The sequence below is a fragment of the Antrostomus carolinensis genome, unplaced genomic scaffold (assembly GCF_000700745.2).
Source record: "Antrostomus carolinensis isolate BGI_N321 unplaced genomic scaffold, ASM70074v2 scaffold39966, whole genome shotgun sequence".
NCBI classification, from domain to species: Eukaryota; Metazoa; Chordata; class Aves; order Caprimulgiformes; family Caprimulgidae; genus Antrostomus; species Antrostomus carolinensis.
The window spans coordinates 3,062-18,124 of NW_010323331.1; the positions used below are offsets into that span (position 1 = coordinate 3,062).

General features: G+C 47.7%; 1 protein-coding gene across 1 annotated transcript; it reads left to right on the forward strand.

The window, feature by feature from the left end:
- Positions 1 to 1,580: 1,580 nt before the first annotated feature.
- On the forward strand, positions 1,581 to 5,520 carry DIPK2B (divergent protein kinase domain 2B; the record flags this gene model as incomplete). The annotated part of the gene is made up of 3 exons (XM_010170548.1): positions 1,581 to 1,754; positions 3,534 to 3,822; positions 4,965 to 5,520. Coding segments are annotated over 3 exons (804 nt in total), but the record flags the coding sequence as incomplete, so codon positions are not given.
- Positions 5,521 to 15,063: the final 9,543 nt, after the last annotated feature.

Consider the following 15,063-nt stretch of genomic DNA (forward strand, 5'->3'; position numbering starts at 1 on the left):
CAGCAAGTGATGTGAGACAGAAATCCATAACCATCCCTTCCCCATATGCCTTCTATGGTCTTAGATAATTAGTTGAAAGAATATTTCCTCAATAAGGCTACAACAGAGGAAAGCAGCATATGAAGAGTTGTAACTAGAACTGAGGAGAATTAATTTTGACAGAGATTTTATTGTCTTGGGTGAAAAAATGGTTCTTCTGTTGTTGCGAAACAATGCTGCAGTTGGGGTTGAGTTTCTCAAGTAGTTTTGATCAGCTATTGGCATTCAGGGCTTGTTTCATGCAACCGATGGCCAAGGAGGGAGCAGTTGGGACCTCACTGAGGTCAGCAGGGAGGCGGAGGTGGGGACTCGTGAGGTCCAGTCCCCCCTTTCCACCTCTGACTGGGAGAGCGGCACACTCCTGCTTTCCTTGTTTGTTCTTCTCTTTGTCGTGGCTGGGTAATTAAGTGTTTTATGCCAAATGAACAGCTCGTGCAGGAAGGGTTGAGAGACCTACCTCAGAGTTACCAAATGACCTGAGGAGATCCTAAGTCAAGTCTTTGCTCTCAACGTGAAGAATGGCAGGGAGCAATGTGAACTCTGGTGCCCTTTCCTCTGAAGCACATCTCCCAGCCATCAAATTATAAAGAAATCTCAAAAGAGTAGATTTGGCTACTGGGATCATTTGGATGAAAAAAGCTTTGCAAAAACCTGACTCCCTTCGCCAGGAGAGGCATGTAGGGCAGTGATTCTGTGCCACTATGGGCAACTCTGTGTGTCTGCTCTCCTTGGCTATTAAGGAAGACTGACTTCAAAACAAAGGTCTTTTTTGACTACAAAGGTATAAATTTCTATGCTATTTATCCCAGCTATAGATTGCTTGTGCAGTATTACAAGCCAAACATCCGAATCTGAAAGGTGAAACACGGTGATGATTGACTCCATTAGCCCAACAGTTCTTTTTTTGTTGCTGGTATTTACAAAAAATACGCACAGGCTATTCAAATTTGGTTTTGATAGTTAATGCACAAGTTTATCAGAGAGAGAGAACACATCCTGTGCTTGTATCCACATACAGTGTTTGTTTACACTTTTAAAGCCTGTTTACTGACCCTAGCAAATAATATTTCAAAGAAAGCTGCTCACAGGTTAAGCAAATGCAAAGCGATCTGAAGACGTTATTTAACAAGGGAAGTGACTCACCACCGTAATGACAAGGAAGCCTCCACCAGTGAGCAGGGATGCCAGGGCTGGAAACCCGGGGGGAGGGAGGAGTCCTGCCAGTGTGGAGCAACGTGGTGCCGCGCAGTAGCAGGGAGATCAGGTTTGCAGCATCCATGGCTGTGCCTCAAAGACTGAGTGCCATTTTAGAACCCTGAGTTGTGAACAGGCATTTTTGGATGGCGCAGGTTTTTCTCCTCGGAAGATTTTGCTGTGGAGATCCCCCCGTGTGCCTCTACCTGTCAGCAAAGCTGTGCCATGTGGGGCAGAGGCACAGGGGGCAGAGCACAGAGGTGCCCATATCCCAGTGCAGGCCAAGCACATTGCAACATCTCAGGCTGGAAAATAAACATCTTTGTCATGTTTTCCCCTCTCGCCAGGGCCTGTCCAGCCCAATGCTGCGCTGCCCATCCCAGCGTCTCCTGGACAGGATAGTGCGGCGCTATGCTGAGGTGCCTGACGCTGGCAGCATCTACATGGACCACCTCACTGACCGGGACAAACTGCGCCTGTTGTACACCCTGTCAGTGAATTCACACCCCATCTTGTTACAGGTATGGACCACCACCTTGCCCCGGCTTGAAACACCACCCCACAGCCCCCTGCAAGCAAACCCTCACATGAGATGTGCACCAGCCCTCAGCTGCAGAGGAGTCCCAGCCCTGGCCTTTGGCAAGCTCCCTAGCTTTCACAGAGCGTGTTTCTTCTGTGGGGTTGGATGGCTGAAGCCAGGCAAACTCCTGCAGTGCTCCTTGCGTGAGCCTGTGGAGCTGTGGAGAGATACAAATTCCCAGCTCCTTAAATAAACCAGAACCCAGACGGGTTATTGCAGTAGCGCACTGTGAAAGCCAGGGTTTTACACGTCCCCGACGTTTCACAGTGTTGTGTTTGCCTTGCTAATATATCACTTAAAATCACAGCCTGTTTATAAAAGAGAAAGAGCACTCTAGCGTGGGAGGACCAAGACACAGTGTTGAGGTTGAACATGGACTTGGAGAGCACTGATTACCCAGGCTTCATGTGCCAGCGCTGTTTTTTCCATTTGCATGCCATTGTTAACTAGCTCTGAAGCAAAGTGCAGCTTAGCAGATGTGTTTGGTGGCATCTCAGATACAGCTGAGCTCTGAGTGCGAAGGCAGAGAGGTGGGAGGCTTCGCACAGCTCCCCTGGTCCCCTGCTGACATGCTTGGCATGTAGCTCCTCTCTTTCCTTACACGTCTCCTAGGGAATATCCTCACCCTTCCCTACCACTGCCCCACCTTTAGTCCTAATTGTTGTCTCCTGCAACCCTTTGAAGGGAGGCAGTGGCAGCATCTGTCTTCTGCCCCAGGCCACCTCTGCCCTCAGCAGTGCACAGGGGAATGGTGCTTATGCTCTGGGAGTCTCACAGGGGTCATAAGCCACCCTGGTCATGGCTCGCTGGGCCATGAGGCTGCAGCTCTCAGCACTTTAAAGTGCTGAGTACCATAAAGATACGGTCATGCAGCTTGAAGAGGTGAGAAAAATATGACCAAGAGAAATGGACTGATTTTACGTGGGTGCCCAAAACACCTTCACAGCAGAAGGGAGAAGCAACCCTAAACATGAAACTGGATGAGTTCATGTTCATAACTCTGCCTGGGCAGGGTCTGGGGCGCAGGGGAGACAGACAAGTTACCATGTAAATGGCAGAAGGTTTTGTGCTGGCATGGCTCAGCAGTCGTGCAGCCTGGTTTGCCCCTGGGATAACTGCCCTGCTAGCGCGAGCTGCAGCGATGCAGGCAGCCCAGCCCAGGTGTCCTCACTGTAGCACACCCAGCACTTCTGTCCCTGAGACTGCAAAGTCTCTTACCAAATGGCCAGGCAGTTCTTACAAGTTAGTGAAAACTGCTTTAGCCCCATCTCACCTCCAAGCTGTGACTTCAGCTATGCAGTGCTCATGAGGGACCCATCAAAGGCTCCATAAAGACACCTAAAATTAGCTCCTCTATACCTAAAATTTTAATGAATTTGAAATCTATTATTATCTTGGACTTTCCAGTTAGTCTCCCCTATGAAATTGGTCTTGAAATACCAGATTCTTCTTTCTTCATTAAGAAATGGGGGTAGGAGTAAAAAGCAGCATAGCTACTCGTGGACAGAGCAGAGCCTTCCCCAGCTGCTGGGGCAGGCTGGGGTGAGGAAGGGTGGCAGGCTGCTTTAGAAAGCAAAACATGATGCTGGTGCTGGTGCTGCTGCTTGAAGCCAGGCAGGGCAATTGAAGGTCTCCTGGAAAGGAGAGGAGGTGGGTCCGTGGGCAGAGGGCAGCAGCCAGAGAGCAGGGACAATCCCCTTCTTCCTGCTCTCCCCGACAGATCTTCCCCGACGTGGAGGGATGGCCCTTCCCGCGGTACCTGGGCTCCTGCGGGCGGCTGGTGGTCAGCGCCAGCACCCGGCCCCTGCGCGACTTCTACGGCGCAGCCCCCGAGGTGGCCGCAGACCTGGCCCTCCAGCTCCTCGCCGTCCTCCGCTCCATGGGCACCAACGACCTCAACTATTTCTTCTACTTCACCCACGTGGACGCTGGCACCTTCGGCGTATTTAGCAACGGGCATCTGTTCATCCGGGATGCCAGCACGCTGGGGATCATCGACAAGGAGGAAGGTACTCAGCAGGCTCTGTGGCTGCGCATCTGTCGCAGGAGAGCTTAGTGAGATGGGGGAGACAAATCTTTCACCCGCTACGCTCGGCTCAACAAAACATCACTGGCTAAATTAAATAACGAAGGGTTCACGGGGAGATTTACCGACAGCAAAAGCTCCTGCCGTCCTGGCTTCGAGTCAGGAAGGCAACAGCCGTTTTGTTTGTGCAGTCAGTGGTTTGGGGACCGAGCGACTGTGGGAGCTTACGTCCTGCCCAGCCCCCTCTGTGGCTGGCAGGAGCCCGCAGCGGGCATGGGGCCAGCGCGCATGGTGCTGAACGCTCTCATTTGAAATCTTCCTAAAGCACCTCTTTTAAAACTTTTGCCACACAAATGCCAGTATTTGCAAGTAGAAATTTCATCACTTCATTTAAATATTGGGTCAAAACAGGCTCTTTTTAGGTGCATTTATCACAGTGACTAATCATCGTTATTATTATAGGAATAAAATCCCCCTTTTGTCATTTTTACATAAAACCAAGGGCTGCTATTCACTTTTCACAGGTTACCATGGTCTACTCCTGGAAGCAGAGCTAATCAAAGACTATTCCTCCAATAATTTAACAATTTCATTTTGAATGTTCAGATTTTCAAAAGGCCTTTGCTCAGCTCACACGTTCAGCTGAGTAGAACTCAAATATTCAGAAGCAGCTGTCAGAGAATTTTCCACTGGGTTTCTTTTTCTTGTCCCAACAGCGATTACTGTTGACTTGACTCCAGCGAGATGAGCTGTTGTTGCAATTTAATGATTTGGGTAACAGGGAAAAATTAGGGGTTTGACTATTTGTGGTAGTTCTTGTAGGAACTCCATGTTTTATGTTAGTACTGCAGTTCTTTCTCATTTTTTCTGCATCAGTTTGACTCAACACACTCCAATTCCTCTGTCAGGCGGTTCTGCAGAGCTCTGTCATTCAGAAAAATGTATCTATTTCAGGAGTGAGAAAATTGGCCCATAGACAGCTACAGTGCGGAGTACGTTGCGGTGAAAGACAGCAGTATCCTTTAGATAGTAACAAACCTACGTTAATACAGAGGTACAGACATATGTGATTATCCAAGATTTTGCTTCTGTGCTTCTAACAACTGGTTTAATTGTCTCTAATAGGGAGCCAGCTGATTGACAGCCAACAGGAGTATAAGGATATATTTAGCTGCTTGACTGTGGACTGCCAGTCTGCATTTGTGTCCTGTAACTCCATCAGAGAGAAGCACAGCCTCATCATGGTGTGTCAAGAGCTTTTGCCTAAGCTGCTGAAGGGGAAATTCCTGCAACCTGTGCAGGAGAAGATAGACAGCTTCCTGCAGCACTGTGCCGATGGCCTCGCCGATGACCAGGGTGTCGACGAGGCAGTTGCAAAGCTGGCAGAGCTCCTGAAACCTCTACGGTCTTGCGATTCCCGTTTTGCCTACCGCTACCCTGACTGCAAATACAGCGACAAATACTGACGGCTTCAGAGGAGACAGAGAAGTACCTTGTGAAGGACTGGGGCAGCGTCAGCCCCCTGCCAGCATGAGAAGCAAGAAGGAACCAGGGTAGCTGAAAAGAGCTGCACCAAATCCGAAGCTCCCTCATCAAGGTGGAGGAGGAGGGAGCAGAGTGCACATGGGATTTATTGTTCATCTCCCAGGGATGCGTTTGTTACAAGGGATGTTAGACATGATGTAAAGCTTATGGATTATTAGTATTATCATGAGTGGCAGGGGCTGCAGGATTAATAAATCTTGTTTGTGTATTTTGGCCTTGGAAGAGTTTTCCATGCCATTCATTAAAAAGAAACCGTCTGAAGGCAGCGCACTCACAACTAGCTAGATAGAGGAGTTTTATTACCAAGAAAGTCTTTCTGATCAAGATGATATATACAGAATGTGGGGTGGATGGAAGAATTTAAGACTTTCCTTGTCGGGATTTTAAAATCATAGATAAACTCAACCACTGGATCAGTTCCATACCATCACCCATCACAGATCACCTTTATAAAATATTTACATTTTACTACTTTTCTGGCACACAGAACAGAAAGACAAAATCAACAGCATGAAAAAGCTGAAAGGCCCCATGTAAACAGCTCTGGGATGTAGCAGTCCAGCACTTTCACACTTTTCTCTCTAAAGAAAACTAAAGGAACCATTTGCACAAAACCACTTACATGTGAAAATTACCTTAAGAGGAGAAAAAACACAGGCAGAGGATGAGAGATTAGTTTAACCTGAGCCTGATGAGACTTGCTGAACAGTCAATACTCCAGTCCTGACCAGCAAAGAGGTACAGCCATCCTCAGCTGTTTGCCTTTCAAAGAAGGAATCAGTAAACCAGTCCCCAAAGGAGTGGCTCAGACACCTAAAATTTAGGGTGGTAGACTCTGTTTTCACAGCAGTGGCCAACCCAGGGCTAGACGCAGGTGCCTCATTTTTGGGGGGAAGGTTGCAAAAGTTGCAGAGTTGCAAACCCCGGCTTTCTCACCCAGCTTCTGTCAGTCCTCATCCCATGTGCTCCCTGTGGGCCATCAGAGGCCCGCACCAAACCTTCCCTGATGTCTAGGGGACTGCCAGACCTCACCTGGGTTTGAGGCTTTCTCCTGGGACCCAGGTGTGCAGGAATCACCAAGCACATTTGACTGAGATGAGTCAGAAACTAGACTTTCTGGATCCCCCATAGGTATTTTCATCGCAGAAACAGGCTTCCTTTAGCCACGGTTCAAAAAAGAAATCAGTAACAGCAGAAAAGCAGAAGAAGATGTGAGTGCATTTGCATTGCTGATCGTTGTACAGAGCTACTGGGAGCAGGAAGGCAAGATTTTGTTGTGTTGGCTGCGGAGGGGCTCTGGGTCTGCAGAGCACCTAGCCTGGGGTTCAAGGCAGGTGTTGCAGACAGGTTAGAACTACACACAGGAATGACACTGGGAAAATCTAACCCAGGACATGTATTTTGCCTTTCCTCCTGGTATAAAGTATCAAGTGCACCTTTCACCTCTCAAGAAGTAGAAACATTGAAAATAATTTGTAGGTAAATTTAGCTCCAGGCCCAGATGGTCTGACAGCAAAAATGTTTAAATATACAGCCTAAGCTAGGGCTGCAGCCCTCTTTCTTGGTTTCAGTCTATTTCTGCGTCATGGCTCTCTTCCAGTAAGAAAAACATGTCCTTCACTGAGATCCATAAGGCTGACTAACAATCTGTTTGCAACAGTTTTTCTCAAATCTGTCTGCATCTCTGATCTCTCTGTGATTTTTACCTGATAGCTGGGTGTTACCCCTGGGCCCCTTTCCCTCCAGCAATTCCCCCCCCATGGTGCTGGCTGCCTCGCACGGGGCTGGAGGGGCTCCCACTTCACCACCACTTTCTCTAGGGTCAGCAGTGAGGTGCTGCCCACCATGGGCTGCGAGCTGCCAGCATCCTCTCAGTGCTGGAGGGCAGCCTTCTTCATGCAGTCCTAACTACATGCACACCACAGAATGCCCAGAAAGTGCTAAGATGAAGAAAATAGCCTGGTCCACCCATGCCCCAGCAGAGGTGATTTGCAAGCCATGGGTCTGCAGAGGTGTCTTTGCAGCTGCTCTGTGGCTGGGGCTGGCCTCTGATTCAGTGCCCTCTGGTTTAACAGTGGCTTGAAGGAGAAGCCCTTGCAATAGAGCTCCACACTGGGTTCACTCCTGGGTTCTGCCCTGTGTTCTGGGCATTTTTATTTTCACCACACACATTTTCCTTTTGGAAATGAGCTGTTCATCTACTGCATGGCTCTGCAGAATGTCTTCTGGGCAGCAGCGCACCTCTGCTACCAAACCAGCCCAGGGAAACGCCGAGCAGATGCAGGTGCTCAGCACTTTAGAAAAAGGTGGGAGCAAGCCCAGATCTCTCAGGTCTAGTCCAGCATTGGGCAAAAGGACTGAGACACGTCACATGGGCTTTGGTTGGGCCTGGACAACTCGTAATGCTAAAATGCTGGGTGTAAGAAACAGAAGAGTCGTGGTGCTACTTTGCTGCTTGGACTCAGTTGACAAGACTGCAGCAGAAGTCTTGAGGCACGTGGCATCCATTTCTACATGGCTTGATTCAAAGTTGTTAAAGCTGAGAAGAGTCTCCCCACTGCTTTCAATAGACTTTGATATGAATTTAAATTTAAAAAAAATATATAAAAAATAACAGAATCATGGATTTAAAAATTATGAAAGCAATGGGAGCTGTGTTCACCACCAGTTTCTCTTCAGACATTGTTTGCAAAGGCCAGGCTCATGCAAGACTGTGACTAATATGCCAGCCATTAAATCAGTCCATGGCTCGAAGAACAATAATTTTCCTAAACTAAATCTCATTTCCCTATATTTCCCTGGCCTTTTATTTTTCATTGCCAATTTTTTCTCTTAATATTTTCCTTTTTTCTTGGCAGTCAGGCCCTGGAATCAGTGCCCACCCTGTCTGCCAGCTCCAGTCAAGCCTTGAAATGCTAGTAGGCCAAGCTCCAAAAGGATGTGAAATTAATTTATAAATGGCAATTATTTTAAACCTAATCCTTCCCAAAAGTACTCTCGAGTAATTTTTTCCTCTCTGTGTTTGAGTTATTTCTGATGGTGGCTTTGTGTGAGCCTTTGCAAACTCTTCCTGGTAACAACTTAAACTGTTTCTGCAGCAGGACAGGGATGGCAGGAGAAACCTTCCACCAGTCTCACAGTCGGCCTCAGCCCTTCCTTTACGTGTGGGTAGTTTGCAGCTGCCTTCATGTCCAGTTGTTTATTGGGTGTCTCTCTTAGTGCTCCATATCCTACAGCTTTTTAAAGTTTCCATGTCAAGAGGTTTGTAGCACTGTGTTTTCTGCCATATTTGGTCTATATTTTTTAACACTGTCATTTCTCAGGGGCCGGGGGCTGCGTATGGGCAGCCCATAGCAAGCGACAGTCCCAGTTTCACCCAGCACAATTCACTGCTCTTCCATGTCCCACCTTCAGCGTCACCTTCACACGTGTCTGTGGTGCTCACACCGCTGCCCCCTGCCCCACACAGCCCCTTGGGAAGGAACAGCAGCCAATGGTGGCATTAAACTGTATTTTCCACGCACTCCTCCCACCAAAGAGAGAGCACCCTGTCAGCATTGGCTGAAACAGGTCCTCATCACAGGAACTGATCCCTTCCATGAGCAACGTGCCCGGTGCATGTCCACTCTGCACCCTCATTCAGCCACCCTCTTACTCAGACATGGCTGATGCGCGGAGGAAAGGGCACCAAGACAGAACCTCTGTGCTCCCAAATGTCACAGGTACGTCTGTGTCCCTTGAGTCTGGGCTGTCCTGGCATCTCCCAGTACCTCCTGGCCAGTGCCCTTGGATGCTGCATGTCCAAAGGGAAAGGGGCGTGCTGTGCATTGCTGGGAAAACCCACGCAAGCATTTGACGTCAAAGTGTCTGGTAACACCCAGAGCACCTCAAAACGTTCTAGCAAGGGCACTTTCATTACAACTGGTCCTGTTGTGGGGTTGGAGGTCCAGGTTTCCCACTCCATAGCTTTTGTGGGTGATAATTTCTTGCCCCACTTTGCATCACCCCCGCTTCCAGCTTTCTACAAGGGGCAACCCAGCAAACACCATGGCATTTTGGAGAACTTAGGATCAGCACTCGCCAGGTCCTGTCCACAGGAGCAGCCAGACAAGTACATTTCATGCAAGGGTCTTTCAGGAAGCCCAGCAACAGCAGTTGCTTGCAGGAGCTTTTCATCTGCCTACTGGTTTTCTGAGACTTTAGGATGCACTTGGGTCCCGTTTGCCAATTACTCTTTACAGCCAGGTGCTCTAGATACTTTATTGCTAATTCTTCCTAAGTGAAACCTCAGCTTCTCCCATTATCACATGACTCTGGAAAGTAGAGCTTTAACAAAAATATTGAATGTCAATAAGATGTTGCAAAATCACAAGAGCCAGCACCACGGTATTCTGAATAGGTTCACCGAGACATATTAATTTGATTAATAGGTGAGTCTAGCTGCTACTGTATCCTCTGTTTCTCTAACTCAGTGCTGAAAGGAGCTTGATAGCCATCCTGAAATTAAAAACAAACAAATATGAACTTCAGGGAAAAGAAAATTAAATGGAAACAGCTACTCATGGAAAGGCTGTTGGGAGGTTGGAGGAGGCAGGCACAGTTTCTTCCTTATGGATTAGAAAAAATTACTAGACTCATCTGCTCTCCTCTGCATGGGGATGGTCTCAGATGGAGGGTGCTGGTGAGTTTTAAGCAGTGCTCCTCAAGGAAGACTTGAACAACTGACAGGTGTTTGAAGAACAAGAATACACCAACCTTTTCCTTGGGGAAATGAAGCTGTAAGAGAACATGTTTGTCAGGTTTTACAATCGCACAGTACTACTGAGCAAGGATGCGCGTAGCTACAACCCTCGCCTGACACAGTTCACTCGCTGCACTGCATGGAGAGGCAGCTTTTTAGACTAACACCCACGGAAGTGTCAGGTAAGGTTCAGCATCTTATTTCTTTTAAAAGGACCTTGTCAGTCATGCTGGATTTTTTTTTTTTCCTTTCAAAATTTGAACATTAATTTGGATAAAGACTTATCAAACTAATTCCTCTCATGATGCTTTAAAATAGTGGGGTTTTTCTTGCTCTGAAAAAATAATCTAGATGGTAGGAATAATCGAGACTTTTCAGAGGAATGAAAACCGCTCTCTGATCGTATTCTTGGTAAGGGAAAAGCAAGTGAGAAGATCACCTTTGGATTTTCACTCCACTCTGGCTGGAGCAGCTGTAAATATTTACTCAGTTTTTCCCCACCACCTCAAGCTGGAGATGGAGAAAGGAAAGAAGTGCCCTTATATGTTTGCACTATTTCTACTAGCAAAACAAAGCAAGGACTTGTGTACAGTTCAGGTACTGCTGAGGGACAGGAGGAGAAAGGTGCTGGGAGAATGATGCTGCTGGGGGAAAGTGGTGGGATTAAACATCTCTTTTCCCAGTCAGGGCACTCATCATCATTTCAGACGTCCCTGAAAGGAGCCACTGCATCACCACTGGTGTTGTGAAATGGAAATGCCTTCAGTAGGTGAGCAAGGGATGGGAACAGTTATCCAGGTTTCAGGAAGAACATTATTTATCCCTTCCCATTTCCACCCATGGGGCTGCTTGCTCTGCCTGTCCCCTTCCCACTGGAGAGGAGGACCCCGCAGGCTGCCTTTGCCACATGAAGGCCGTGCAAGATTAAACCTCCCACCTAGGTGTCTGGGACCATTGACAAGGGTTTATCTTTGTGTCTACAAGGGTGTGAAAGAAAAGAGGCATGAAGGAAGCATTTTTGTTGAGTTCTGTCAGCAAAATGACCAGAAAATCTTACTGCTATTGACTTGCTTTGTCGAGGTGCTTTGAGAAAGGCTCTCTGAAGTTAAGCTGTTGGACCTTTTTTTCCAATGGTACTGTTGGGGTTGCTGACTGACGAGTATTTTGCTTAACGAAGGGGAATGTTCAGCTGCAGGGAGAGGAGGGAAGGGCTGGCCCAGCAGTGATGAACTTTAGCGTTGCATGTCCCTAGGTAGGAGCCAAGCAGAGCTTTCTAAAAATACAGCTTTTGCATGACTGAAGGATTGCATATACAGCAATATAAAGTTAGCAGGGAAGGGAGGCGGGAAAGATTCTGAATGGAGGATGTGAGTACAAATACCACCTTGAGGTTCCACCAAAAAATACATATATATTTACCTAAAATAAAGCATAATGACTCAGCACTGGCAAGTCAAGGAGAAAGTATAAAAGGCCAAAAGCTGTAGAAACAACCAGGACTTTTCTAACTGGACCAGAGTCTTCAAAAGACAGTCATCCCCAGCGACGTTTGTGTTCATGGGGTTTTATGAGAAGGATTGTTCATAAATTTGACAGAAACACAGACTGAACTAAAGGACAGAGGACTACCAGCACTACAGAGGCAAAAATTATGAACAACTGGAAAATCTGTGACTACAAAGTCCCTCTTTTCCCTGCTGCAGACCCAGATGAGCACACCCATCCCTGCTCTGAGCCACTGGCCAGCTTCTTCTGGAGCAGGTGGGGGCAAAGGCTCCACATGCAGCCCCCTAAAACACCTCCCGCTGCCTGACAAGGATGGAGGGATGCTATACAGCAGACAAGTGGACTCATCCAGAGGGAGGCTTGTGGAGGTCGGATTTGCAGCTCGCAAAGATAGCTGTGGGCTGCTTCATGACTTAATTTTTTAAGCCATATATGGAGCCCAACAGGAAAGCCTGGTCTGCTGTGATGTCTGCCCAATTCTTCTCAAAGAGCTCTGCAACAGTGGGATCCGTATAAAGATGCCACATTAGAAGTTCAGAGTTAATGTGTACTGACACTGTGCATTAGAAGGGGTGTGGTTAGTAGGTCGAGAGAGGTTCTCCTCCCCCTCTACTCTGCCCTGGTGAGGCCACATCTGGAATATTGTGTCCAGTTCTGGGCCCCACAGTTCAAGAAGGACAGGGAACTGCTTGAGAGAGTCCAGCACAGAGCCACCAAGATGATTAAGGGAGTGGAGCATCTCCCTTATGAGGAAAGGCTGAGGGAGCTGGGTCTCTTTAGCTTGGAGAAGAGGAGACTGAGGGGAGACCTCATTAATGTGTATAAATATGTTAAGGGCGAATGTCATGAGAATGGAGCCAGGCTCTTCTCAGTGATGCCCAATGATAGGACAAGGGGCAATGGGTGTAAGCTGGAACACAGGAGGTTCTGCTTAAACTTGAGAAGAAACTTCTTTACGGTGAGGGTGACAGAGCCCTGGAACAGGCTGCCCAGGGAGGTTGTGGAGTCTCCTTCTCTGGAGACATTCAAGACCCGCCTGGACGCCTTCCTGTGTGATCTCATTTAGGTTCCTGCTCTGGCAGAGGGATTGGACTAGATGATCTTTTGAGGTCCCTTCCAATCCCTGACATTCTGTGATTCTGTGACGATTAAAAAAATAAATAAAATACACACATCCCCCAGGTGGCTAAAGAGCAGCACAACACAAGATGCAAAGGAAGCAGACACCCTTCAAAAAGTAGAAATTAAATGCAGAAATTAGGCAAATTAGATGCAAGACTACAATAAGGCAGCCCCAGAAGAGAGATCCAAGGAGCTACTTGCTCACAGCTTAGAGGCCGACAATAAACTCTTTCTCAAACACATCAGAAGCAGAAATGCTGCCAGAAGAGTTGCTCTGGCCAGCACGCGTCTCAGCGCAAGGATGCTCAAGAAGAAATCATTATTTTGCAATGATGTTCACAGGTGGTGCCTTGAAGAAGAAACAGAAATAGTAGCTTAAGTGAATCTGTTAAGAGCAGAATCAGGTAAAACACATCCCAGTCTCCCCATCTGTCAGGGTAAGGAGCCCCTATATGGGGACAGGGGGTGAGGGTGGGACACGCACCTCACCTCAAGTAAGACTTTGGTGCTGCTTTGTAGGAAAGTTGGCAAATAATGAGTCTGGTGGAAATCCAACCCAGTGGGTACGAGTGAGGAACCCTGCTCAGGTATTTGCTGCCGAGGCAGGGGACATGCAGGGTGGGTATAACCCCGTTCAAGGCAGAGCCTTATCCTGGGGAGGAAAGCAGGAGCAGAGCAGCAGTGCGGGCAGGGGCTCCAGGGAGCTCATCCTGCCAAGGGAGTCTGGGAAGAGTTGGGTTTTCAGCACAACACAGAGGAAAATGGGATAACCAGACAGGCACAGGCGTGGGAGGATCTTCCTTGCGTGGGGAGGTCAGCCTTGCAAGGCAGCATGAGCCTCAAAGAGAGGCAGCTGCAGAGGAAATCCCCACGTCAGGGATTGTAGGGCAGTGGGAGGATGTAACCGGATAAGGATCCCTCTTTGTCTTGTTTCTTACATTCCTCCCCAAACAAGCACCAGAGCTTTGGCCTGATGTATCAGCCCAAGTGAATTTCAAAGGTCACAGGAATGTCTGGGAACAAGGGCTGGGGCTCTGGGGTGATGTCCCACCTCGTGGCCAGGTGCTCACTTCCAATGAGCAAGGAAACCTCTTCCTCAGTGGAAAACAAGTCTTTAGCTTTGTGATGTCCATAAAACTAAAGATGTGAAGAATTTAACAATATTTATGAATAAAGCTATTGCAACATAGCTACTAATGACTCACTGTCTTCTCAAGGAAACACCCTCATTTTCCACTGATATCTCCTTTTGGAGGAAAAAACAAAACAAAAAACCCCACAAAAAACCCAAAATCCAGCTTGAAGGAAATAAGCTTATCCCAATTCAGTGAGATCATCTTAACATCAGTGTTATGAGTGGGAGGGAGAGCACACTCCATAATGGCACATGGGAGCTTTGAGATCCCAGGTCTATTAAAACGTTCGTTTGCCAGCCTAGCTGCTTTGCACTCCTGGAAATGTTCATTCAGAACAAACCTTCATCATAATCAAGAGCAAGTCATCAGGCAAAAATGAATCTGGTTTAATTTTAGAGGGCAGGAACCCTTGAGATATTTTTTATTTCAACATCTGAAACAGCTTTCAGTGGCTGTACATGGAATAATACGTTATGCTGTTATCACCCAAACCACCCACTGGGTCCTCCAAATCCAACTTAATTAAGGGAGCATAGCAGGGCAGAGGACCTCGTAGCACAAGGTGCTGTGCTTCTGCTGGTGCTGCCTCACGTCACATGAGATAAACTCTACCCAGGGAAACTGACCATCCAAACAGATACAGCAAATACAATACAGGAGGCAGAAACCATGAAGAAGATTTCACTGCAAAAAATGCAAATGCAACACTTTCTAGTCTGTTTCCTATTAATTGGATCACAATTTCCTTCTCCTGCTGACCTGATAACCACTGCAGACCTCAAGGGAAAAGGCCATGATAAAACATCGTCCCCTCCAGCAAACCTTCTGTCTCATGGCCCTTCCCCAAGCTCCTTGGAAGCAGGAGATGCCCCTGCCTGCTGAGCTCAGAGTCCACCGTGTCACGTCAACTGCATATCATTGAATCAAAAGATTTGCCATGTGAAGTCACCTAAAACCAAGGCAAGACACAGGACAGTAGGTCAGGAGCACCCCGAGACTATCAGCAAGAAGAGCAAGACTGTGGTGGTTTCACTTGGCCAGCACTGGGCCAGCAGCCAAACACAGCTGTTTGCTCACTCCCCCTCCCCAGGGGGTAGGGGAGAGGACTGGGGGGCAAGGGTAAGGAAACTCGTAGGTTGGGAAAATAACAATTTAATAATTGAAATAAAATAAA